At 32.7% G+C, this 27,428-nt stretch overlaps 2 protein-coding genes and 1 long non-coding RNA gene across 3 annotated transcripts; 2 read left to right on the forward strand and 1 right to left on the reverse strand.

Moving 5' to 3' along the window:
• LOC108726084 (uncharacterized) lies at positions 1-22,810 on the forward strand. The gene is made up of 3 exons (XR_001936784.1): positions 1-15; positions 3,380-3,381; positions 22,731-22,810. It is a non-coding gene; the product is annotated as an uncharacterized lncRNA (long non-coding RNA).
• On the forward strand, positions 13,777-14,292 carry LOC108726083 (uncharacterized). The gene has a single exon (XM_018453454.1). It carries the CDS (start codon positions 13,914-13,916, stop codon positions 14,250-14,252), a length of 339 nt encoding a protein of 112 aa, XP_018308956.1. The 5' UTR covers positions 13,777-13,913; the 3' UTR covers positions 14,253-14,292.
• On the reverse strand, positions 22,740-27,147 carry LOC108726082 (neuroligin-4, Y-linked). Its single transcript, XM_018453452.1, has 3 exons — positions 26,893-27,147; positions 23,748-24,150; positions 22,740-22,923 (listed from the first exon to the last, which is right to left on the reverse strand). Exons 2-3 carry the CDS (start codon positions 23,993-23,995, stop codon positions 22,740-22,742), a joined length of 432 nt encoding a protein of 143 aa, XP_018308954.1. The 5' UTR covers positions 23,996-24,150; positions 26,893-27,147.
• Positions 27,148-27,428: the final 281 nt, after the last annotated feature.

Below are 27,428 nucleotides of genomic sequence, written 5' to 3' on the forward strand. Positions count from 1 at the left end.
AATATTCGTTCCCTTGTCGTTTTCCCTCTACGGCGAATTGCATTTTTTGCGTCACATTCATTTGCGAGATTGCAAGCAATCGTTACATTGGTGGACGTATTTATGATACAGTCGAATGTGCTCGAATACTATCTCTGTGGTCGAATGAAGATTCGATTTACATCACGCAACTTTTATAATGAAAAGTGACAACTTTGATACTATTGCCTTATTTTAAAATATTGTATACAGAATGTCTCATTTTAAATGACGACCTCAAATATCTTTCGAATCGAAAACATGTTTCATACAAAAGTTGTATGGTTTAAAGGGACGGAAATAATGGTAAAATTAATTTTAAAAGAATAAGTTTAATTTTTTACTATGGCGCCCTCTCAAGCCATGCAACGTTTGTATACGAAACACTTCTTTTTTAATGTATTGTTTAAGAGATACAATACTTGAGACCATCATTTTAAATGGAACACCCTGTATACTATATGATTGTAGACTAACGGAAAGAATAGTTGAAGCTTCCTTAAGCTTTTCCTCCTGACAAGAGGAGATGATCCCACGTCCACTGGATAGCCTTTACTTTCTGGCAAGTTTCCTGGTGCACCAATATCGTCCGCCGTGTCATAGAGGTTTCAGATTACCGGAGGAAAATCTTTATTGCGGACAGGAAAAGGAGTTAAAATGTGCAGCAACTGTCATCAAAGATAAAGCCATGGACGGTACGACGTACCACATATATGGTTGGCCGTCTTTACATAGCAGATGAATCGTGAATTTTACCAACGTCCTACTTTGTGTGTTTTACGACGCGGTCTCATACTTCGTAATTAAGAAGGATCCGACGACGGTGAAACTTTAAAGCAGAGACGACAGCTTTATCGCGCGTACCGTTCCAAGGTGTCAACGATATGTTCCTAAGCGTGGAAATTATAATTTTCATCTCCTATTGTATGATTTTCTTCTTCTCTACACATGTATATTGATGTTCATTATTTTTCCTTTTATTAGATTAATTCCCTTTCCTTGTTATTAGTTTAATTAGCTAAATAAAATGAAAGAATTAAAGAAATATATTTATGTCTTTACCCTGAACGGGGCTTGGAACTCATTTCTGATTCAAGTTCTATGCAGAGCCTGAATGGAAATATATATTTTGTAAAATATATATTTCCAATTTATATGTGCTCGCAGTAAAAGAATTTTCTTTTAATCTTTCCCTGCACAAAATTAAATTAAAATGAAATGTGATAAGTAGAGAATCGAACTGTAAAATAAATTTAATTTGTTATATACAGCCAACCAAAAATATAAAAGCAATCAATTTATTGTAAAGTAGAATTTTTGTTAAATAGAATTAGTTTATTTTACATTTTTATTTTAAATTTACATGTAGTTTTAAGAAATTAATTTCTTAAATGTAATAATATTATATACAGTCTTGGCTAAAAGTACAGCATCCTCAATTTACTGCATTTTCTTGGAAAACGCAAATAAAATTTAAAGGACAATTAACAAAATATTGAAATTGTTATAAAAATAAATATTGCTTTTAAAAAACTGTTTTTAATTCATTTTTCGTTAAATATACATAAAACATTTACGTCAATTTGTGGGAATGCTTTATATTTTTGGCCAAGGCTGTGTATATATGTATATATATATATATATATATATATATACTTATACAGATATTGTAACTTTGTGACTTTATTTGGAGACGCAGAGCAAAATATTTTCAAACTAAAATATAAATTATCTGCTTGCATGATATAATAAAACGTGAATGAAAAGGTTTCGATTTTGTTTCGATATTCAAACAAATCGGTGTGTATACAAAACAGTGTATTCAAAGGTGTAGAATATTCAGAATTATTTCACAGATGAGGCGATTAATGTATATTAAAAGAATGAGGAACGAATCGAGTAAGCAGTAATATATTTACATAATTTAACGTATTTACATATTTATACGTTTGCAGCATTCTTATGTGATACGAGACAAGTTCTAAAAATAAGGTATTTGAGAAAAAACTTGAAGAAGCACAAAATGTTTCGAATTAAAAGAAATTAAAGGAAACTCTCTCCCATCCTGCTTCTTACTTCTTTCCTTCGTTGCAGTAGTACGTGAGAACTTTCCAGCAGTTGCTTAAAATTCCCAGCGCCGCGAATAGTATTGGCATTCGATTTCACGAAAAACTCGCTCGCCTCTACTTTCGAGGCTCAGGAACCATTGCGTAGTCTCGCGTTTGACGACTTCGGTGGTTCGTTGCATCGGTACAAGAAGGAAAAAACACAGGAGTTGAAAAGGACGAAGTGAATTGATCGGCTTCGTAAGAGAAAAGAAGAGAAGAGAGAGAATCCGTGCGGAATTTAAATTGCTTTGAGCGAATCGCCGATGTATTTGCCTTTTTTCCCATCCTCGGCACATGCCCGGCGAGTTATCGTCCGTCGTAAAACTGCCACCGACTGATCCTTGAATTCAAAAACTATGGCACTGAGTATGCAAACATTTCTGATTATTCCATATAGGTCAAGCAAAGTTAGATTAACGCTAAAATGTAGCAGCTCAAGCAACTACATCTAAAACTTATAACCGTAAATTTACACATGATTAAATATTTAAATTTTTTGTTCATCAAATGTTTAGATTCCTTATTGTTAAAAAGAGGTTCTTAGAAAAATTATATATAATAACAAAACAAAATCAATACAGTGATTCGAAAATAACCGGATTTTACTTGTTCCTTAGACAGGTGGCAGTAAATTCGAAGGTAGACGTTCGTACTAGTCGAGGATGGCAAGTGCCCTAACAGAACCACCGGGCATGACATCACCAAGCACTATAAATTTTCTGACAATTTATTGGACGCTAACGTATCCTTGAGTCGGCATCCTCCTGGGAGCTTTCTTTCTACTGCACGAATCTCTCCTAGTAGAGAGAGTTTACTTCCTAAATCTGTGCGGAATCAATTGTACGACAATTTCGATATAACATTCAAACATTTGACAATCTTGCAAAGCTAAAGAAAATTTATATAAAGTTAGGAATATAAAAAATATTAGAGTTTTCTACAATATAAAATCTCAAAGATATTTCTCGGTTTTAAATATATTTAATTTCTCTAGTATACATTTTTAATCATCAAATTAAATCTGTTCCCTGGGACAAATGCCCAGATTCTTTCACTTTAAGCCTCACTCTTGGAATTACATATAATATTTGGATTTTTTTACTTAGACTTAAGGAAATAGATTTGGTTCAAAGGAGACACAGTTTCTTTTGATAGAAAAAATAAAAAAAGAATATAAATTCAAATAAGAAAAAATATAGATGCAAACATAAAAAGAGGACAGGTGCATCTTTGTACAGTTCTGCATTATTCAGAAGTTGGCAAATATTTTGCTTCAATTGGAAGGTTCAATACTCGCGACACAATTCTCTTACTTTGCATTCGGAAAGTCGTACTAGCATCGATATTTCAGCAACAATGTTCTCCAACTCGCAGTTCTCAGTTATTCCGTTAACGTGCGCCCGCGCGCATGCGACGAGACCTCATAATTAATTCAATTAAAATCTATCGCCTGCCGTCACTTGCGCCACTCGATCCGATCTATTAAATTGCTTTACTGAATCTCGGACTCGCCTACGAATTTTCATCACAAATGAATCCATTTCGAAGAGTATTCCACGACATATCGCTGTCGTAGCGCGGTTCGCAGGATGATTATGACTTGAACCACTCGAGAATACACGATCTGCAATCAAATGGTAATCTGCCATTCTTCGTTAACTTCATCTAATCATTTCGATCGGTTTAAAACAAGAGAAACGATAGGTTATGTAGCCATTAATCGTTCAAGCATATTTCTTCATTTTAAAACTATATTATGACCTGTTTATATTATAGATTGGGAATTTTTTCAACAAATAATAAACACTTTTTAACCCTTTCTGGATCTCATTTAGGATCACCCTCTTTCATTTTGTAAACTGCTCGTTTAATTTTTGTTTGGCTTTGGAAACTTGGCTTATGGGATAATTTAACGCTTTATTTGAGTCTGAAATTAAGAACAAAAAATAATTCAAAATATAGATAGCGGACAGAAATTTTTAAGAATAATCTGATTGTCACAATTATCATAAAACTCGATGTTTTAGGAAATTTTTAATTACGAAGTAACATCAAGTTTTCAGGTTCGCTTTAATAAAAGCTCATTAATGTTACTCGAACAATTAGCACTGTGACTTCCCAACTTTGATTATGAATCCTGTGACACCAGATCCTCCTTTACTAGAAGTTATTGCCTTTTGAAATTTGACGTTTTCGGGCTATATTCAAACTTAGCGATACCAAGACCCTCCCAAAACCAAGTTTTACAATAATGAGAGATTATTGTTTTTAATTTGAATTTAAAAATTCTGAGGCCAGAATCAAATTCAGCAACCCTGAAAACCCTTAACAAGGTCTTATTTTAATTTCTTTGTTAGAAATCCAACCTTTGAGGACTTCTGTCCTCAAAGGGTTAAAATACAATATTAAAAATTACGGATTTAATATCTTTTTCTTGTTCTAATTCACATTTAAGCTTCATTATCCTGACATGATTCTCTCAATTTTTGTTTTATCAGTCCTACCTACCATATATTTTACTGATTATTTAAACCAATTATCTTGCACAAGAATTGTATAACGATTTATGATCTTATGTCACGTATTTTTCACAATCGGCAGATAATTTAAAAGTCCATTTGCGCATCTTGAGAAGCGTGCAGAAGGAAATCCGGCAGCGTAGAATTGGAGTCTAGAAGAAGAGACTGTTTCCTAGATGCAACTTCTTGCGTCAGATAACGAGGTTATCCTCGAGGGAGTCGATTACATTGTCGTACATCCGTGCTCTATACATTTCCATCAGCCGATTCTGACGTGCCATCTTGGCTTACAACAACATTGGCTCTTGTTTCTTCGCCGCAAATTTCCGAAACAAAAATTCATTAATATGAAATGAAGATTGTATCTTCTCTCTCTATAATCTTCACCCGACATTTCCCTTACGGCTCCATTGAATAAATAAAATCGTGCGTTACATTAGATTATGTTATAGTTTCTTCAAGGAACGAAGAATCTAGGACGGTTTCTTTATAAATGATAACAATGAATTCAATGACTTGACAAAATTACTTTCAATTCAAATCGACGACGTGATGAGCTTTTGCTCGACCATTCAATTTAGTTTCATGTATACAATGGGAAATGGTTTGAAAGGATAACATCGAACGTATGCATGTTTTTTCAAAGTTATATTGATATTTAATCTTCTGTAGCTGACGCCAAAATCTGTAACGCAGTTACTGCCGTTGCAGACGCTAGATCTATAAGACCCATTTAATTTATATTAATTAAAAGGTAACAATTAGTTTCAAGGAAACAAAGTGACAGAAAAAATGAATACTAACAACTATTGTTAGTATAGTTTAGTAAGACTAATCCATATTTGCAGATGTAACGTAAGAAAAATTGAATTGTTTGACATTTTTAAAAAGAAATTTATAATTGTAAATGGATCCAATAGATTCACGTCAGTTCTAAAGGTTAAGTATTTAAAATAAATAAATCAACAATATCAAGGAAGCTAAAGTGTAAAAAAGATAAAAAATATATAGATTTAAAATATTAATTTAATATAAATCTATAAATATTTAGAAATTCATATATTTAGGAAATTATGAACAATTTTTTGAGTTTCTATCTATTCCGCCAGATTTATAAAATTTTTGTCTTCTTTGTAAATCGATAAGCAATTATCTTAATGTTTGTTCGACTTTGCAAATTTCCCTCTTCTTTTCAAAGATTAAAAATATTTTTACGCAATGAGAGTGCGGCGGTTTCGTTGCCGCCCCAAAATGTTTGTACGAGTAATTGAAGATGATGGAAAATATTAAGTGTCGATTGGTTGAGGTGAGGTGGAGAATGTGGATTCACCAGAGCGACTTCCTTCGCGTTTTATGAACCATGTTTGCTCACTTTCGTATTTTTAGCCCTTTTTTCATCTTCTTTTCCATTTTTTAGCAAAAGAACGGCTGCATATCAGTGTGACGGTAAGCCTGGAATTTCTCCTCTCTGCATAAGGGTTTGTAAACTGTCGACGGAGCAAGATACATAGCGTTACAATAAGGTAGTCCCCCGCCCACCTTGTGTCGTACATGTATAGCTACGTATACGTACGAAGAATTTTGTCGAGCAGGCGTAAACGAGACACAAAGTTCGCAATGTTGTGGCCGTCTTTCCGAAATAAAATCGTTTTCACACCGTCTTCATAACTTCACACATTTTTCGTCCTTTCGGTTCCGCTCGCTAGCTTTTATTTTTCGTAATATTATATTTTTATCTACCCTGTTTGAAAAAACATCCAAGTATCTAAAAATTCAAAATTTCTAAAAACTAAATATTATGATATTGAATCGAACGGGAATCAAGCAAATATCAACAAACTATAATTTTTAAAAATTTTACTAACTTTAAAATCTAAATATTATATTTATTAAATGGAATTTTCATTACTGTGCTATGAATAATATGAATCGATTTTGCAGAAAAAGATACTGTTACATTTTTTCCGATAAAAGAACTTCAGAAATCAATTTTCTTAAAGGTTATATCTTGTATCGTCCCCCCCCCCCAAAAAAAAATATATATATATATATAGAGAGAGAGAGAGAGAGAGAGAGAGACCCTCTAATCAGAGTCGCGACACAAGAAACGCAGACACTCTAGTTAGAGACTGTTACAGATTTCTCTTTCTTTACAGGGTCTCTACTTTTATCAAAATCACTCGAGAGAGAAACATATATGGTATCCTTCTCGTTCACACGTATCTAACCTAAAATTAAATTTTAATTCGTGGAAATGAAACGCTGTGAAACACGTGTTAAATTTTAAAATTATTAAAAAATTGTTGGCTGTGCAATCCCCTTTTGTAATAATTCAACAGTCAAAGGTTATAAAATAAAAATATTTCCTAGAGACAATGAACGTCGTGCTTTACAAAAAAACGTTGCGGGAATAAATTAGACGCTAAAAGACGGTTCGTTTCTCTGCAAGGTTAAGTAACATTTGTGTTTTTCGACATATAGTATAAGAAATTTTATTAATTCCTTATAAATTCGTTGTACTGTTTAAATTAATAAGTGATTTAAAATTAATAAGTGATTTAAATTAATAAGTTATTTACATCAATAAGTGACAAATATAAGTATTTGTATAGGTGGTAATTGATAAAAAATGGCAAACGAATAAAAAATGGCTGTTTCGATGTCGCGACTCTGATTAATTTAGACTCTTTAAACTAATAATTTTAAAGTTACAGAATCAAATTTATCGCATATTTAACACAGATATCTCAAAATGTATAAAGTGTCAATGATCTTTTTAATGTCAAGAATGTTAAAGTTTAGATTGTATCCAGAAATCTTAATATTTTATTATTAGCCAATTATTTTATCTTCACATTTAGACAGATAATAAATTAATATAATTGACAAACTATTCTTAAAAATTTTCGACATGTAATTTTTAATAGAAAAAAGAAAACGGTTATGGAATATAAATGGAGAGTTGTGAAATATCATAATTCTTGTATAGAGTTTGCGTTGCATTGTGGGGACGACCGTTAAAATTACTTCTTCACAGTCTGTTTACAATTAGACGTTATAACATGGCCACTGGTCATAGTGTTTACTGCATTGTCGTAAAAACTACATTTCAATTTTAGTAGCAAACAGTTTTACAGGTGTGTACTCTTTACACAATTTTGAGAAACAAGTGGATATTAATTTTGAACCTTCAATCTAACTTGGAGGTCTTGAATGTGACTTTCAAATTACATTAATTATATTAATTGAATTAAATCTAGTAACGAAATGTGTGCATATATCCAACGTGTAAAGTTATATTATATACTAGTTGAATATTTTATCTCTCCTTCTATACCATAATCGCAATCTTTTCTTTTCCAGCTTTTGGTAAATTACATTTGTTCATATACCCGAGAACTTTTATCTATAGCAATTGATATCATTCTATGGTTAACAAACTTGTACTAAAAGTAGTTGTTATATATATATATATATATACACATGAATTGTTTCAATAAAATAAAATAAAATATTCCATAATCCCTTTCCTTCTTCTAACAATTTTCTACAATTATCAAATACAGTCACTCATGCTTGTAATTTACTTATCTTTAGTATTCTCAGCGTTTGTTCTTTTTACAATTTCTCTGTACAATTTCAATGCTTGTGTAATGAGAATTTGGAGTAGTGGGCAAATCTTTTGCGTTCTTTTCAAGTAAAGCGGCGTGAAAGCAATTTCAATATTTGATCGGTTTCCGATTTTGTCACCGAAAAACAGATACCATGTGTGTGATATTGACATAAGCCTGCAGATAGAACGATATATCGAATTTCGATTGATAGCTCAACACGCGATTCCGAATCTTATGCATTTTGGGCCGTTGCCAAAAAGGAGTTCCAGTATCAAGGATACTAGGCCGTCGTGGGAGCTGTGAAAGTTATCGCTTTATTTACATCTCGATCTCGTACCGCTTTCGACAGTGCCAACATTCTTCAATCATATCCATTTTTACATTAATGTGAATCTTTGCATTAATGTAATATGTATAAGAGAATTCAATTGAATAGAATAGAGAAGAAAATAGCTATTGCACATAAGCTATTATTAGGACTTTCTCTTAATATTATAGTCATTTACATAGAACGATCCACGTAGAAATATTTACTCTTGTAATAAAATAATGTTGTACTTTATTTCTGGCGATTCTCGTCAAACGAATGGATCCTCTTGGAATACCTGGCAGCTGAGTTTTATCAACTTCCTAGAATTCAAGGGCAGGCATTTTCTCGCGGAATTGCTTCAAAATAGAAGCGTCGTCCCTTTATACGTACATACAACAAAGGAAGAAAAATCCTGCATCTGACATGAAATCGAAGTTATTCCCTTGCGCATATGGTGGACAATTCCTTCGTTCAATAAAAGACCTCCAATCGAAGAACTTGCGTTCAAGAAAATAGCACATCTTGTTACTTACATACAATATAGCTTTGTATATCAATGGGCACAATGATTACGGTGAAAAATCGCGAAAGCTTTCGTCTATTTCAGCGCTACTCTCCTAGTAAGAATGAGGTTTTGGGTTTCCTGCTTCTTCTTCGTTCTCTTCTGCCCCGCCTTTTTACGTCCTTCCAACTCGATCTCAAGGGGTGGCGGGTGGTCGGTGTTGGCAACTGTTTTGAGCACTTAACCGAATCGGTGGGAAAGTTTTGGTCCATGTTGCGGATCTCCTCGAGCCGTATTTGCGGGAGCCAGACGAGTGTAGATCATACAAGTCGTGCACTTGTGTAAATACTATCGTCGATTGTCCTCTCGAGATCCCAGAAGGAGGAGATTCTATCTCGCAGCCAGAACGGCGCGCGAAAAATCGCGAGACACGCCGCCAGGACAATACTTGCTCCGTCTACAAGAAGGTGTGGCGCCGCACCATATTTCACAGTCAAACGCAGGATCAGCGCGCAGGAACAGACAAGTACGCGAGTTCTTAGAGTTCGTGTCCAAAATTACCAGGTCCAGTTTTAAAGAGAAGGAAAATTCTTGTTAGATAATTCAATCCGGTGTAAAAATAACAGATCGTCAAATTTATGAAATTTCTAAACTTGATTAGTTCATTCGAAAGGTCTATGATTCCAGAAGATACACTAGGTGGACTAGGAAATCTGAGGGAATTGGAAATTCAACCACCTAATCGTAATTGCGCGGCAGTTTTATACGCGAATTACTCGGTGAAGCGATTTATCGGGCAAGGGGGAAACGACCCGCGGGGATTCGCGATTGTGTCGAAGACGAGAGCGATCGATCACTCCGGCACCAACGCCGACTGTGGTTTGCTCGTCGATCAATCAAACGGAAGCGCTTGAGACGACGATATAATGCTTCCACGGAATTACGGTATCTATCGCGTCACGTGAGCAGGTTCTTGTTTTTTAAGAAGTCTATGCATTTTTTAGAAGTCACTTAATCTTAAAAAGTTAATGTCTATAGTTTATCGATTCATCACAAACCTTCAAAGAACACAAATTAACTTTTGTGTTTATCGCATAAATTTAAAATAAGAACTATTTTAACCTAATTTAATATTAATCATAATCTTATTAAATATAATTTGAAAAACAGCTTAAAATTATTCCATTCAATTTTTCATCGATAATCTAATTTTAAAAATACTAAAAAGAAAAAGTATTCTTTCTTTGTATTTTTTAAAATTTTTTAATTGCGAACGAAGTTTATTCAACGGTTTAAGGTAAAGTATTATAGAGTTTTTCATAGGCATTCAATCAGTTAAATCTGGAAGCAGAAACTGGCATCGCACTTTCTGCCGGATATGTGCAGAAGCTAATACTGAAGGAGTCAGCATGACGTGCTTTTCACTAGCACGTACGTGCTTGGATTTTTGCGCGAGGGAAGAAGAGAAAGTGATAGAAATATTTATTTGATAATTCACAGCGTCCACCATAAAAAGAATATCCTTATGCCTAGCTACTTTAAGTGAAATCGTCGGAAAGCTTTATACACCGAACAATGGCAAACTCAATTTAAGGATACTGTCGATTCCACACGAAAATATATGTTAGATCACATACACTAAAGTACGAAAATGGAGTTACTGAAAGTACCGTTCAAATATATTATCTTTGAAGGAGACTTGCTCTAGAAAAGTAATCTTTACCTAATTCATTCGTGGTAATAACTCGAAAATCACATTTTTTAGTTGTGCCACTTTAAAAATAAAAGAAATGATATAATCTTTATTCGCGCGTATGTATTACTTATTATTTTTATTATTCTTTTGTACACTACTCACTATTACTTTTTGACGAACAATTCTATCATTTATACCAAAAAGATTTTACAAAATTAACATGTTGCACATTTATCGTTTTTCAACAAAAGTTAGCAATATGACAAAAGTCTAAACAGTTGACGTAACGTGCGATGTACAATGTAATTTGTTCCCGTTACAGTTATTCGATGTTCATTCATAGTGTGTGCTGCGATTTAGCGATGTTATTATTATCTGGGGGCTTTTATTTGGTGACACATGTGCGGCAGGTAATCGGCACTTTAATCAGAATTTTAATATTCGACGTTGGTGTAATTAATAATTGTGCGTGTAATTAATAACTATATGTGAAGCAACAGTTCGTTCGAAAACGTGCACTCGCGCGCCACAGCCAATATGCATTATTAATAAATAACAATGGAAAATTTGCATTATAATTAATATGATGAAATCGTTGAATGTGGCGTGCCGCGGAAATCCATCGGTTGTAAATTTTTCGTAATACACATTGAATTTGCATGTGTAGGAAATCGGTATCAAAAGAATCAAATAAAAATATTGCTTGTTTATTAAAGTTATATATAGTAAAAACTCAATATTCATAAAAATTTGATAAAATTTTTAAAAACTGATATAAAATTTGTGATATTTCGATATTCTTAAAATTTATTAAATTTTCTCAAAAAAAGAATTAAATTTTTATTTAAAATTTATTTAAAATGTTACGTTTGTATATACAGAAAGTAATTTGTTTTTAATTGTTCTTCTGATATGAAAAAAATCTAACGATAATCTAAACTTTAAAAAGATGATAGGGAAAAGTTGACGGTATTTTTCATAATAACCTTTAGAAGAAGGAAATTGTGTGGTAATCGGTTAAAAACGAGTTAGGTTTAAGAAGCTGCGTAATTTGCTAGTCGAAAGAAATTTAATTATTAGTCGCTGAAAACAATAACTACGCGGCTTTAGTCCTGTGATAAAGGGCGAAGGATCGGGGAAAAAAGGATCTGACCTACTCCTATTTTTCTTAAGGCGAAAAAATCAAGATCGAAGGAGGGTTCTTCTCGAGAGGAGTTTGAAAAACTCTAAATTAATTTTTGTGCCGTGGCGTTCCGTCGGGGGAAATTTAATTATTCTTAATTAATCCACGAAGCCCATGCACATTACTTGAGTTATTCCTAAAGAGGGGAGAGTTACAGGACAGGGTTGAAGGACCTTCTCAGAAAGACGACGGCGGCGTCGCAAATGCGGAGCGACCACGTGACGTTTCACGTGAATTATGTTGCTATTAGAAGTAAATGATTGCACCTGCGCTCCTTTCAGTTTCAGGCGGAATTATTAAGAAGAATTCATTAAAAAAGCGATTAGAACACGCTGAACAAAAAGTCGATCTGCCCTAAATTCGCAAGTAATTACTAGTGATAAGAAACATGTTGCTTGTTTCGTGAAACTTGAACGTGTACGAATATATACGTGGAGGAAGTTTAGAAGCTGAGACTTATAAAGAATGTAAAAAAAGGAAAAAGTGTTTAGTGGTATAATTTAACCTATTTAATTTATTTAGTACATCTTGTATTTCATAAGAATTTTTCAAAAATATAGGAGATGAAAACATTTTTATGCACTACTTTCTTTAAATCTTCATAAACAACAATTCTTCTTTAATATGTTTCTTTTTGAAACTCTTTCAAATGCTCAGGAGAAATAAATTACTTTTTCCTATCTTTTCTCCTTGTTTGTAAATTACTTCCATCATCAGCTTGCATTGCGTTGACGATTAGTTTGATCGGATCATGTGCATGATACAGTGGAAATTGAAATCCGGAAGTACAGAAGGGTTGAGGGGTTGGAAGGGTGGAAGAGACGAATTAGTGTTCTGCTCGAGAGGTCGCGAGCGATAGCAGAGAATTATTGCTTAGCAACGAAGGACAGAATCGATGTTGCCAGTAGTGACAAGTCCGATTACGCTGCCACGACTGCGCCGGAAATATGTTTGCGCGCTTCTAGTTGATCTCAATCTCTGTTAATTAAATCATTATGGAAGTCTAATAATTCATACAATTTAACACGATGCATTTAAAAAATATAACCTCAAGATTCGAATTATGAAAATATTTATATATTACTGAAAAATAAATTGAAAAATGAGATAACAGAATATTCCAGAATTCCCAATAGATTTCTAGAGACATTCGAAAGCAAAATCTTACCGCTGTAACTTTGACACTATTAATGACTATTAAGAAAAAAACTTTTTAGAAAATGTTTAACTCTTTATGAACGGACAGCTCTATTTGGCGTCATCCCTTCTTATTTTGTAAACTGCTCGTTCAATTTTCATAAAACTTGGCCTATGGAATAATGTTCTGTACGAATTAAAATGAAAAAAAGAAGAAATTCAAAATGGTAAATTTACGAGTAATATATGTATATGATAGATAGAATCTCAAGAAAATAATTTGATTTTCTTTAAACTCGCATGGAAAAAAAATATAGTTTACATAACTAAAAATATTTAGTAAGCAATATAGAAACATCATCCTAGTTATCTTTATGTGATAGGAATGTGTATGATTGATACGATTTATTTATTTTGATGTGTCAACTATATCAATGTAGTTAGGCGCGATCTGGTTGTGATCAAAACTTGATTGGGGGATCATTTACTATGGATAAGTTATCCATATAGTTGCGTCAATCGTGATATTATAAAGCATGATGTAATAAGAATTAAATTAGTAATAAGAATTAATTTCTTGTTATATCATGCTATAAATTAAGTTACAATTTCAAAAAACAAAAGCGACTCACCATGGCACGCTTACAATTAAAAATATGTACGAGGGGGGACCCAAAAAAAATGGGAATTTCGTCATAACTTCTTTATTTCTCAATATTTTAACACCAAATTTTGATCACCTTCAAAGTATTCGCCATTGACCACAACGCACTTCTCCAAACGATTCTTCCATTGTTCAAAACAGTTTTTAAATTCACTCATCGGGATGTCCTTTAAGCCTTCCAGCGATTTTTGTTTCACCTCCTCCACAGTGGCAGATTCGATTGCAGAGGTGTTGTGCACGCGGAGTTCGTTCCCCCGGGTCAAACTGCCAACCAGAAGCTCTACTTGGAGGTTTTTGTTCCCCAGACTCAAAAGGAATATGAAAGGAAAGCGTTTTGCCACTGTGGAGGAGGTGAAACAAAAATCGCTGGAAGGCTTAAAGGACATCCCGATGAGTGAATTTAAAAACTGTTTTGAACAATGGAAGAATCGTTTGGAGAAGTGCGTTGTGGTCAATGGCGAATACTTTGAAGGTGATCAAAATTTGGTGTTAAAATATTGAGAAATAAAGAAGTTATGACGAAATTCCCGTTTTTTTTGGGTCCCCCTTCGTATATGTGAAATGCCGTCATCGCTGCAACATAACCTAACCTAACCATTGTACTATAGCTCAAGCAATCACATAAATAGTTGCTCCATATATTTTACTATTTAATTTGGTTGGCATCACCAGATTTCTATGTAGACCAACCATACTGTTTTTTCCGTGCGGTTTTAAGGAATTTTTATGTACAAAGTAACATCAAGTTTCCATTGTCACTTTATTTAAAGCTCATCAGTGCTAATTAGTACTAGCTCATCAAAGCTAATTAGTACTAACTGCTACGTTGGGAACGTTACGTTAAAATAATAACATGTTACCGTTACAGTTACTTTTTGTTAAAAATAATTCGTTATCATTACTAGTTACTCATTTTAAAAAGTAATATGTTACCGTTACTGTTATCGTTACTTGAAAGTAACGAACTGTTACTTTTTCGTTATTTTTCGGGAAATTATTGAGTTAGCTCCTTCATATATGATGTTGATAAAAGGTTCATTCGACGCATTTTTGCACAAAAAATGGCCGAATCTAACGGAAACAATCGTCGGAAGCTAAACTCAATAATTACCGAATTTAAATACAATATTGTTTTTAAATTTTAATGTAATTAAGAATGTATTTCAAGATTTCCTTCCCGAAAATCTATAGTATATACAGGGTATATCTGAAAAAACGTATACTATATATACAGTGCTATTCCTAATAAAAAACTGAGAATGTGAATTACAGATTTTCAACACTGATAGTAACTATCAGAATGCAGTCTAAGATATAAAATATGCATATAAAACATTCTTTAAGAAATAATAATAAGAAAGTAAACATTTTATAATTATATTTATTGCAAATAATAATCTTTTATTACATAATACAATGTTAAATTGTAAATATATATTTGTATACTTTATACACAAGCAAAAAAATTTTAAGTATTTCACCCATTTGTTATAACAACGACATAACTTGGGTAACTAAAAGTATACTTCTAGGAACACAAAAGCGAAACATTTTTCAACACTAGCAAAATCGAAATATAATCCAATCCGACCCATCCAATAAAAATTAAAATTACGATAAAATTAAAGTAACGACTGAATCGTTATCGTCAGTGCAAAAATATAACGACGTTACCGTTAATGACAGAAAAAAGTAACGACCGTTACCGAAAAAAAGTAACGGCGTTACAAGTAACGCGTTACTTCCCAACTTGAATTAGATCTTCCTTCATTGGAAGTTAATCTTTTTGAAATTTGACATTTTCGTTATATTCAGCGATACCAAGAATCCTTTAAAATCTTAAAGGGTTAATGAGCTAACCAATTAACTTATTCAAAGCACACGTACTCATATAATTGAGCGTATCAATTTTAGAATTTTTCAAGTTATAAGGTGAAATTCAAGATCTTTAATTCCGAAGTACCAAACATTTCATAGAACTTTATAGACAGCTTTGTATAGAGTAAGGCAGAATTACATGCATAACGTCGTATTTTATGATGAGAACGATGAGTTAGGAAAATACGAGCTTGATCTATATTACAAATGTGGAGGTCGCTGTACATACACGCGCTATCGGTAACTCCACGGATAATTAATTACTTTAGCGGCGCGAGGATGTGATCCTTTGCGCTTGAAAGGATGCCATTACGCCCATTAACTGCCGCTAATTTACGCAAAATCATTCGGAAACTCCCCTTACTCGAACGAGGTTTTACCCAACGAACGCGGTAACCCGAATGTCTAACAATAGCAACAATGTCTGAGAGAAATGTAGTTGTCTTTTCATTTCGGTGTCAAGGGAAAATTTGCGTTCCCAACAGAGAATTGTTCCCCTTAATTAAAGTAGTTTCACTTCGTTCAATTAAAATAGTTCTGCCACAACGCGTCACTCGCGAATATATCGTTTGTTTCATTCTTTATCTTTAAATACTGTACCCTTCTATCTGAATTATCAAGAAGAGAACTTCAGGGTCTCGTTCTCGAGACTTTGTGTGTTCACGATTTTAAGAAATTATTAATTCTCCAGTAAATTTCTTCTAATACAAATAATTTTCTGATCGAGAAAATATATTTAGATTATAGTAAATAGATTAAGCCTTTTATTTTTCATTAATCTGCTTAGAGTTGATATTATTAATAAGAAAATATTATTAATAAAAAAACTTTCCCAAATAGAAAGAGAGAACAAGCTGACGTCATTCTTCGTCATCTTATCATAATTTTTGTTGTCAAAATAACAACAAATAATATCAGCTTATTACCTGGGTTATTAAAAAATATAAAAACAATCGACTTTTTATTTTATGTATCCACTTCTTACTCCATTTTTATATATTTTTGTTAATTTTAAGAATTTAAAACTTTTCATCACAAATCTTACGCAAAATTTATTTGCTAAATTATTAATCACACAAAAATTATATAAAAGTACTTCTTAGATTTTCGCAAGATTTAAGGAAAATCTACATTAACTAGACACTAACAAATAGCAAGGAGATATGACAAATAGTTTGAAAGTGGAAAGCAGCAATAAATCCAGCAAAGTTAACAAGTCTGTCAGACCTCACTTAGCTGCGGTGTATTTTGGTTATATCGACCGGAATAACGCAGCAGCACGGTCCATCTGGCAAGCCTTAATTACCATTTATATTCTGCATTTGCGCAGTTCGTGGACGATGTAAAATTACAACGGTCCGGGGAATCTCGGCTTTCATTAAAAGATAATTAAATCAGCAGTGAATCGATCCTCTGCTTTATCTTGCCGTCTCCTGTTCGCGGAACTTCCTGAATTATGCAGCGAAGCGAGACGAGAACGTCGACTTTAAAATTGTATCACGAAACAGCCCAGACTTTCAGAGGAATGGTCCTAGATATTCTTTCTTATTACACTGCCCTTTCGACATGAGCAGATGGCAAAGGAAATCTTTCAAAGCCGCTCAGACGTTTTAATCTCCTAAATGTAAAATTAAATATGGCAGTCTCATATTAGCAAAAGATTTCATTTATTTTTCTACGTAAGAAAAAAATAACATTGTAACTTTCAGCTATTCTAAAAAATGGAATATAATTAGTATACAATACACGTAATTTTCAAAATTTCTCCACAAGCTTTTGTCTCCACGAACTTTATCGTTATTTATTATTTATTATTCTTAGAGCGATTCTTAAAAATGTTACAACTCAAAGCACGAGAAATATAAAAATGTAATAGATTTGTTTTATTATTACGTGTGAGTTTCTGTATAAAATTTGAGCATGATTCTTCTATTGGTTTGAATTATTTAATTTTCTTGTTTGCCTCGATTCTTATATAAAGTCACTTATCTTCTTAAAATAAATCTAAGATTCTTATATAAAGTTGTAGTACTTATTTGCTAAATTTGATGAAGAAATAGCATTATGAATTAAATCGAATTTTTTATACGTAAACAGTAAAAAACATTTTGTATTTGTGTGTTAGAGACGATCCACTCAAATCCTTGTTAAAATTTTGTGTCAAATTTTTAACATATCCGAGTTTTAATTTAACATAATACGATTGTGTTATTTAATTATTTTGTGTAATTAAAATTTAACATTTTTCAGTGTTAAAATAACATAATTTATAGGTAAGTAAACAAATAACATAAAAATAGTGTAGTTTTAAAACATAAATTCTAAAAATAAATGAATAAAATGTATGTGCTGATTTAATATATTATAAATGTTAATTTTATTGAAAAAATACGTTCTGTACTAGTTACATATTTTATATGTAAAAAGGTACAGTTGTTTTGTATTATTTTCTCTTTGTAATAGTAAATATCTGTTAAATATATATATTGCATTTGTTAAATATCACAGAGACGTCGTCTAAAAATGTAAAAATAACATCTAATTTCAGTTCAATTTAGCATTATAAATGTGTCAATTTAATATAAAATTTGTCAAAGTATTTTAAATTGTGTTAATGTATTACACTTCTTGTGTTAATTTTTTACATAATATTGTATTTGTGTTACTTTCTAACATATTCATTTTATGTTAAATTAACACAAAAATTTGAGTGTACAATTTAGGACATGTGAAATGTGTTAAATTTAACAAAAATTTTTTTACTGTGTACTAATAAAATTCCAATAAATATTTATGCAAAAGTTCATTTGGATCTCTACTTTTAAAGTTATTTATTTAAAACTGTAACACAATATGGTTATAATTGTGCTACATAGCTAGTATTAGCCAAATTATTTTTGTTTTTTGTAATTGATTTTAGAACGTATTCACGACCAAAATTTTTTGGCTGATATTGGCTTTTTATCTAATTCTTTAGCTGATACTTTTAACTGAGTTTTTATTGTCTGATATGTAATTATATTGAATTGTTCACATACGTATGCTTGCCAATAAGCATACTTGGTTGCCCAATCGTGTCGTCGTGTATAATAAATGACAGTCTCGTGCAGAGACGATGACCTTCGTTATCCGGCGTAATTAATAAAACGACTAAACGGAGCAGCACTCCAACGCCATTAATCACAGCGACGAGAGCTATTAGTAATGCCTTTTCGAGCCGGAAGTTGAGCGAATGCGCACTCTGCACTCGTGACGTTCTCTTTCATGAAAAGGGGAAGGATGTGCAAGGATCGTGCGATTTCCCTCGGCTTGCCACATTAAATTTCCTGTCGCTCCGTCGCAAGCTAACGCGGGTATAATGTCCTAAAGTTATTTCCGTAAATGTGCCGTGAAATATCTAAAAATTATTTTCAGAACGCGTGACGAATCATTTTTCTAAAATTTTCATTCGGTCGAATTATACACATTTACTAGTATTAATAAAATTTTCTTTTTTCATGAATTATAAATTTGTGATGATAGATTGCATAATCAAATTATATTGATTGTATCGATATTTTTGAAAGTTACTCTTGAAGCTATGAATCTCAACGAAAACTTATAGGAAAGCGAGACACTTTATCTTCCGTACGAGACGAACAAATCATTTCCCAAGTCGTACTTTTGCCTAAAACGATGGAGGAGGCATTCTTTTACTAGCGACTCGTGAATCACGAAGAGATGAGGGTCCTTATTCCAAAGTATTCCGAGAGTTGAAACAAATTCCGCGAACTTGGTGGATTCGATTATTAGCGAAGGAAGAGGAAGGCGACGAGTTTTCGCGCCTCGAAAACTCGTCGCCTTCTCCTTCTTTTGCTTCCGCTTCCGCCATACGTTCGATACTGGCTTTACCTATCGTCGCCAGAATTGTCAGTGCAGGCGGCCGTGTAATTGCGAGTCTTCCAAGGAAAGCGGAAACTTTCCCTCCCAAGTCAGAGGAGAAGAAGTGCCGACAACATGCATTAACCGGATCCAAACTTTCGATAGAAATTTCCATTACGTAAGAATCCGGAAGACAATACCGCGTCGAAGGAAACGTATCACCTTTCAGGATTATTTGGAAAATGCAAAATTTCGAATTACAATTATGCAAGTTGTTATCAAACATGAAACCCTGGGTTGCTATCATAATCAATTGTAACAAATAAAAAAAATATAAATTAAAATTTAAAAAAAGGGATTTTTAAATATAAAATAATCAAAAAACATGATAAGACTTCCTTCAAATAAGCATCTTCTAATACAATAATTCAAGTTAAAACGATAACTATAATTATCATATTTATAACGTTGACCAAGAAGTCAAATAAATTAAAAAAAGAAAATCAATTTAAAAGAGTCCCAAAATGTGAGAGGTGATTAATAATAAAATGTCATTCTTTTAATTAAAAAAATAAATTGTTACATTAATTAATTATATTTCCGTCCATGGAGAGTTTCTTTTTACTATTCTTGTAGAGAATTCATTTAATTTTTCTTTTTTTAATTTACTTGACTTCTTGGTCAACGCTAAATTTAATACTCGGTTGTCTTTTTAATTCGAATTATTAGTCTGCTCCCTTTGAAAAACTTTTGGGAATGTTTCATTTGGAGAAAGACTCGATCGCCATGGTTAGTAAAAACATTTAAAATGTATGATAAAATCACGAATAGTAGCAAAGTTTATTAAATATTTAGTAAAGAAAGAGATTAATTTGCATCTTCAACATAAATTTTCGAATGCTTGAAATACTTATTTCTATATTTCAACATTGTAAGCAAGTAAGATAATCTAAACTTACTTACTAAATACTAAGAAATTCTAGCAACTTCTTCAATTTCAAACGACAAAGACTATGAAGGATTTACAGATCTATTAGAGTTCACACTATAATCTCGCGAAAGTTTCACGCAGTTCGTAATGGCGCAGAGATTTCAACAAGCAATTTCGAGCCATGTGTCAGTGGCGCGCGCGTCAGAAAAATGAGAAATATTTGATAAATCTCTTCGCGTCATTCTCTTCAGTTTCCAACCATGGAGGCAATGTCGAACACCGTGGCAGGTAAGCGCAATATATTTCTTTGCTGTTGTGCCTCTTCATCTTCAACCCTTTTTATTGCCGTCACCTAAGCTCTTTCCCATCCTTATGTCTCTCGCCAAACTTTCTCCTTCGGCCTTTTCCTTAGCTTGAGAGAAGGCTTTTTATGTCCCCACGTATGTCGGCCAGAGTGAATGGTGTTTCAATAATCGTATTTCATTGAATTTTCTCGGGCGAAATAGAAAATTTCGCTTTTCCCCTTGCTTGCAAGCTGTTTCATGCGTCTCAACATCTCACAGCCGGAAATTGAACGGCAAATGTGACCACCCCGCGTCTTTACCCTAAGAAAATTTCTTTACAAGAATATATATATAGTTATAAACTCTACGTATATATTGATCAAATGTGCGCTCGCGCGTGTATATGTGTAAAAAATTGTTCTCTAAAAAAGATAATGAGATCCATAGAGATAATGAAAAGATAAAATTTTAAAAAAGAGCTCCGAAATGAATGCTTCCTCTGTAAAAAAAGATTTTCCAATTACATCATCCCGACTTTAGTAATTACACATCACGTGAGCTCTAATCTCCGATCTATTTGGAATGTTCCGCGTGTCTTCTCGACGAGACGTTGGTCCAGGTGAAACTCAATAACTTGCACAATCCCGGAGAAGTTCAGTTTCAAACCATCCGCGCGAGCCGCTATATTGGGATCGCACGGAGGTCAATGACATCTATTCCCGGCCGCCATAATTCACATGGCCTTCCCCAACTCTGCGAAAAGTTCCCTCAAACTTAGATTAGCGATTCAATTTGAACCGCCAGTGAATCATCTTAAAAATCGTTTTTTAATCGGGACACTCTGTAACGAACAAAACGTCCTGCTTTGCCAGGAGCGGCTTTTCCTGCCTCAGGCTTTTCCCGCATTTCCCGCCCTTCCGTTTACCCCCAACCACTCGTAGATTTCCGCGCCATTCGTTCAACACTGCTGGCTCGACGACCAGTAAGGATTACTTCATCTGCCAATGCCCATCTAAAATTCCGTTTTTTCCAGAGAGTTGACGGATTGGACTCATTATGTATATCCATGCGCAAAAATAATTTATTCGCTAAAGAATTCATTTTTAACAACGCTACTTGCTAAAAATTGCGATCATTGTTAAATTATTTGATATTAAAAGAGAATAAAAGATGAATTATTTTATTTTTTAAGCATTTCTTTGAATACTATTAAATTTTACAATCTCAAAAAGAAAAGATTTTGTTATTCAAGTATTCTAAATGAAGTCTGAATTAAAATTTTTTTATTATCTTTTCATTATTTAAAAATCTGAAGAAACTTAGGTCTTTATACGCTACTAAAGTGAATGCAATTCTGCAAAATAGCATTACAAAGTTCTTCCCTTGAGGTAGTGTCGAGAGCATCGTCTCTGGTTGCGACTTCGTAGAGCAGAGAGCGTACGCCCGACATATAAAGAAGTTTTGATACTTGATATATCGGTTTAACTACACTTCCTTTCAGTACAGTTCGATAACGTCTTAGTGTATGAAAAAAGGGACGTTCAATACACATTTTAAGCTCAATATATATACATAATCTATTTATGGAACGTTACTTTTTAATTTAAAGGAGAAGTTTATTTTTAGCCATCAAAAAATTAATTTTAATAACCAAATAACATTGTAAATATTCCTTATTAAATAATATAGAAATTTAATACCAGAAAGTAGTGATTAATTACTTATTTTGAGTATTAAAAGCACTTTTGTTCAATGCTTTCAATACTCAAAATAAGTAATTTCCAGTGTTAAATTGAATTTCTGTAAGGGATGAAAAAAAGAGTTTAATGATTCACATTATAAGAGTTGTAGATTCTTTTTCTTCTAGGAAATCATTATGAGTACTAAATCATCATCAGTTTTCTGTGGCATTCGTGTTACCCAAAATTTGTTATTGGAATTCAGATATTTCAAAATTTTATTTCTGGCAAGAGATATCGACATAATCGCGCATACAAAGTTGCTCGTGCGATTAAATCGCTAAAGGGTTTACGTTCACTCACCCATTGCAGGTGCGTAGATGTTCAGATAGAGGCAGTCCTCGCTCTGGTTACGCAGATGAGGCAACAGTCTCTTCAGATACTCTAGTCTACCCTTAGGCATTCGCTCAAGCGCTTCCTGTTCGTTTGCGATGTCCGGCAGCTTTTGGGGGCAGACTGGACCCACCGAGTCCGATAATCTGCAGAGGAAATCGGAAATCGTTCGTGCGTTACAACGAACCGAACGGTCAAAGTTTCGTATAGAATACGCGTCGCCATGTTCAATAAAGACGAACATCGTCGACGAGAATGTATTTCGGAACGCATATACATTAAACAACAAAAGGTATCTTAACCATAAAGCGTATAATATTATACCTATAAATTGATATCTTCAATACCTTCTTCTGCATTAATTTCTGTATTAATTAAATAATTAATTATAATATTTTTCTCATTAAATCAAATAAAAATAATTCTCTCGATTCAACATTGCTACTATTTTTTATTAAAAAATTAAAAATTTTTTGGTAGTTATGTAATTGTAAGTAGATTTGATAGCGATGTAACATTGGCATTCGAAAGATTTGCCAAGGAATATCTCGGCATAATTTTAGAACGTTGTATATCCTGCGATATTCTTAGACACTTCGAGTTAAGAAAATTGCGCGGCATCTGAAGTATTTCGAGAAGATCGTGCTTGTTATAAAATTTGAAGGTATTTGCTTTTAACAGGAAAACAAAATGGATCGACTTTACATACAAAAATAAAAAAATAAAAATTGATTATCCTTGACATGACTTTTCTGCATAGTTCATAATAAAAGGAACCTCAAAGTTTCGATAAACAATATTCATAACTATTTATTTATATTTTATATGTATATCTGTAAAATATTTAATTTTGTAACTTGATCCATAATCAGGACTGAATCTATAATTAGATTGTCACCCTATACCACGATGAATTAAATTTGTAATTTGAAATGATATCGGATCTTATCTTCAAAGAAGTACATTTTACCTGACTCCTTCCCAAGGACTCGGTGCTCGCGTTGGGGAAAAGCGGTTAGTACCGACTGGCGATGTGGCGTAGGGTATTCCGAGGTATACGTCAATCGGCTTGAGGAATTTGGCATACTCGAAGGACCTCGTGATGCCCTGCACCTCGCCGTAGCGCGTCTGGACGATCCGTGGGTTGAGCTTGCTCTTAATGGAGAGCGAGAGGACGGGTGGCGCGATCAGGCAAACGAGGATCAGGAAGATTTCCATCTTGCCACCCTCCCCCACCTCGCCCGCGCTACCGCAACTGATCGCGCCCGACACGATCTATGGATCACCTCCGCGTCCCGCAACGATCGTCTCTCATTTACGCCTGCACGATTAATTACAACGCCGTCGAGTCTTCCTCATCCCAGTAGATTTCTCTGAAAATATTACGCATACATCGCAGCATAATCAAAGATCATTGATTATAAATCACGCGTATCAAATACTCTAATTTTATAATGTCTTTATTTTTAGAATTAATATTTTATGTTATTATTAAACGTTAATAATTATTAAAAATTAATATTTAATAATTATTTATTTGCAGAATTTTATTCTTACATGCTTATCAACAAAACTGTCATAAGCCTCACAATAACTTCAATTTATATTAATAATATCTTCTCAAAAAGGGTTTCGGATAACGAGATAAAAAATATTCTTAACGTATTTAATCTTATCACAACCTTACGTAGTATAAAAATAGAATATTACTATAAAATTAGATCAATAATTTTTATTCTTCTTCCTCCATTAAATAAGATTCACTTATTATCTTGAGACAAGAGTAATACATATAAATTTAAGTTTATATATCTTATGTTAGAATAAACCTTTATCCGATATTGTAACCCACAATTATAACTATGGCTGGTACCATGGTATTTGGCGCGAAACCAATGAGTTTGATCATTTTATTTTAGATTTGAAAATATTTACTTTAAGAGTAACAATATTCCTCCAATATTTAGCAATGAATATTACTGTCTCTATATCAATTCTATTTTATAATAGGTCGAAGAATAATAGAGCATTGCATTGAAGAAATCCTTTTTATCGGTAAAAACAAATTTTATAAACGGAAATAATTAATTAATTTTTTTAAATGTCGTTAACTTTTGATATTAATATATTTATCATATTAATATATTAATATGATAAAAATTTATTATGTTAAACTTGATACTCATAATATACCAAAAAATTTAATACTGACACAAAGTTAAAGTTAATACAATAGTAAATTATGACGATACAAATAAGAAGACGACAAAACGATTCTCTCATAATACCATTCCGTAATAATAATAATAATAGTCATTAATACCAATTTGAAATTGTTACAAGTAGTGTTAAAACAATTGAAGTTGCACTTATTGTGTGTGTGGGATCGCGATTATTTTGCACGCGATTGCTGGCTCGATCGCATCAATTAATTTCGTGTTTTTGTTAGTTTTAATTTCCAGAACGTGGCGGTTCACGTTGCTGGTTTGGTGGCGTATTTATTTAACGTGCCCGTTCAATTAACTATATCAATATTTAATTAATACGCACCGCGGTTACATCGATTCTATTGGAAAATGACAATGATATTAAAAAAAAAAGGAAAATAGAATGAATAACCGCGTATACATCTCAATATGAGGGGTAATCGATATTCTGAGGATGGTTTCTCCAAAGATACACGATAGTAACTCCACCTTTTTCGTTCTTCGATTATTAGCGAATTCTAATCTTGCGACAGAAAGTTTCATCTGCCTCTCTTTGATGAAAGATAAAGTAAAATGGCCGAAGGGAATAGCGACAAAAGCTGAATGCGATGGATAAGCGCGAGAAGGGGAAAGTTTCAGATTCGATAAGCGCGAAGAAACACTTTCTGTAGACATCGTACGTTTGCCATATTTTAACAGAATTAAATATCTTGAAGTAAATTTAATTAATCTCTATTTAACATCTTTCTACAGTTTTAAATAAATACTCACTTTAATGTATTTTATATTTACTATTAATTAATAATATTCAGTATTTAATTTCTATCTAATAAGAAGTGATAATATGAAAAATATAATAAGATCAACAATTAAAAATATATAAATGATAATTTAATCTATTTTATGTTATGAGTACTAAAGTAAGATAATCGAAAAGTGAGTAGTTTGGAAGATAATTTCATCCCTCTATTTTAAGAATATAAGTAAAGAAGAGAGAGAGAGAGAGAGAGAGAGAGAGAGAGAGAGAAAGAATAATTTTAGACATCGAATTTAAGAAATATGTAAAGATTTAAAAATCCATCACAAACAGCCATTAAATAATACAAAGAAAATTAATATAACTAGAATACGCTGAAAACTTAAAATATTTCCGGACTCCATCAGTGGAATTCTTGGCACTATTACAAAACCGTCGCGACGTTTTGGCGTACATAGAGGGCGTTAATCAAAAAATTAATCACGTCTCGATGCGATTATCGAGTCTTGAATTCACATTATGAGATAAAATTACGGAGACTCGAAGTTTCTATGAAGGAACATATATATGTACATACTATATATACGAACGGTTGCAGAGAAGGAGTGGGTCGGGGGTTGAGAGAAGTGCTGGAAAGGGTAGGGGATAAGTGAGTGCACTCGTACGTGGAGCCATTATGGAAATCAGTACTTATCGGTCTGGAGAGGAGAAGGAAATTCAACGTTGTGTAACGATGCCACGTTTTCCTCGTGATCCACGTGGCGGGGAAAAAGGAGATAAGCTGTTTCGGCTCCGTCATTCGCTCCGATAATTTCTCTTCCTTATCAACGACGCGGCCGTCTTGCAGCGTATTCATCTTGCTGATTTACAAATCAAAAGTTATGCGAAAATTTTTTTTAATAGATATAAATAACATATGATATTAAAAAGCTTAAACTTAATTGCTTATTCTGATATACATATATCTTAAAATTTATTTTAAATAAAATTATAAGAATATTATTCAAAAGAAAGATTAATCATCTTTCAACTTTGCATCAAATTTATCAGTTAATTTGTTAGAACAATAATAATAACTTGACTAATAACAATAGTAATAATTATGTCATGCTTCATAATGTTTGATGTATTTGTAAAATTACAAATCTTACCATTTATGTAAGTCATGATTTCGATTAGTCCTTTCGCTTTCCTGGAACTTCTCGAATTGAACAATGTCGACGTAGGCTCAATCCAGAACGTCTTTTAGCATTTTGTTTGTACACTCAATAATAGCAAGAATAATTTATTACATTTACTTATTCAAATTAATTCTCAAAAAAGTTAGTCTTTAGTATTATAACTCTTATCACACACATGTCTCTCATTTCGTAAATCGTAATCCACGAATATTTTATATTTTTTCTTCTTTCTATCTACTATGACTTTGCGCAACTGCGACAATTTTTCTTTTCTAATAATGAATTGAATTTTGAATATTAGTTCCTTTAAGTTTTACTCGCAGTGTCCTGAAACATAAAAAAATGTACATAATTAATTTTTGCAAACACATTTGTCCAGTTATGTAATGTAAAAAATTTTTCAAATGTATTTGCAATTGTATTTAAGTTTGAAACTAATATGATATTTATTTCTTTGTTTATTTATAATTATACAGAATGTGACCTTTGTACAATGTATATGGTAT

This window comes from Mycetomoellerius zeteki, unplaced genomic scaffold (genome assembly GCF_001594055.1).
Source record: "Mycetomoellerius zeteki isolate Tzet28-1 unplaced genomic scaffold, Tzet1.0 scaffold386, whole genome shotgun sequence".
NCBI lineage: Eukaryota > Metazoa > Arthropoda > Insecta > Hymenoptera > Formicidae > Mycetomoellerius > Mycetomoellerius zeteki.

Excerpts from the sequence above, each read along its gene's own strand:
- LOC108726083 (XM_018453454.1), top strand. The coding sequence starts at position 13,914 with ATGTCCTTTAAGCCTTCCAGCGATTTTTGTTTCACCTCCTCCACAGTG.
- LOC108726082 (XM_018453452.1), bottom strand. The coding sequence starts at position 23,995 with ATGGAAATCTTCCTGATCCTCGTTTGCCTGATCGCGCCACCCGTCCTC. Across the intron at positions 22,924-23,747 it reads AGTCCTTGGGAAGGAGTCAG|ATTATCGGACTCGGTGGGTC; the intron begins GTAAAATGTACT and ends TTTCCTCTGCAG.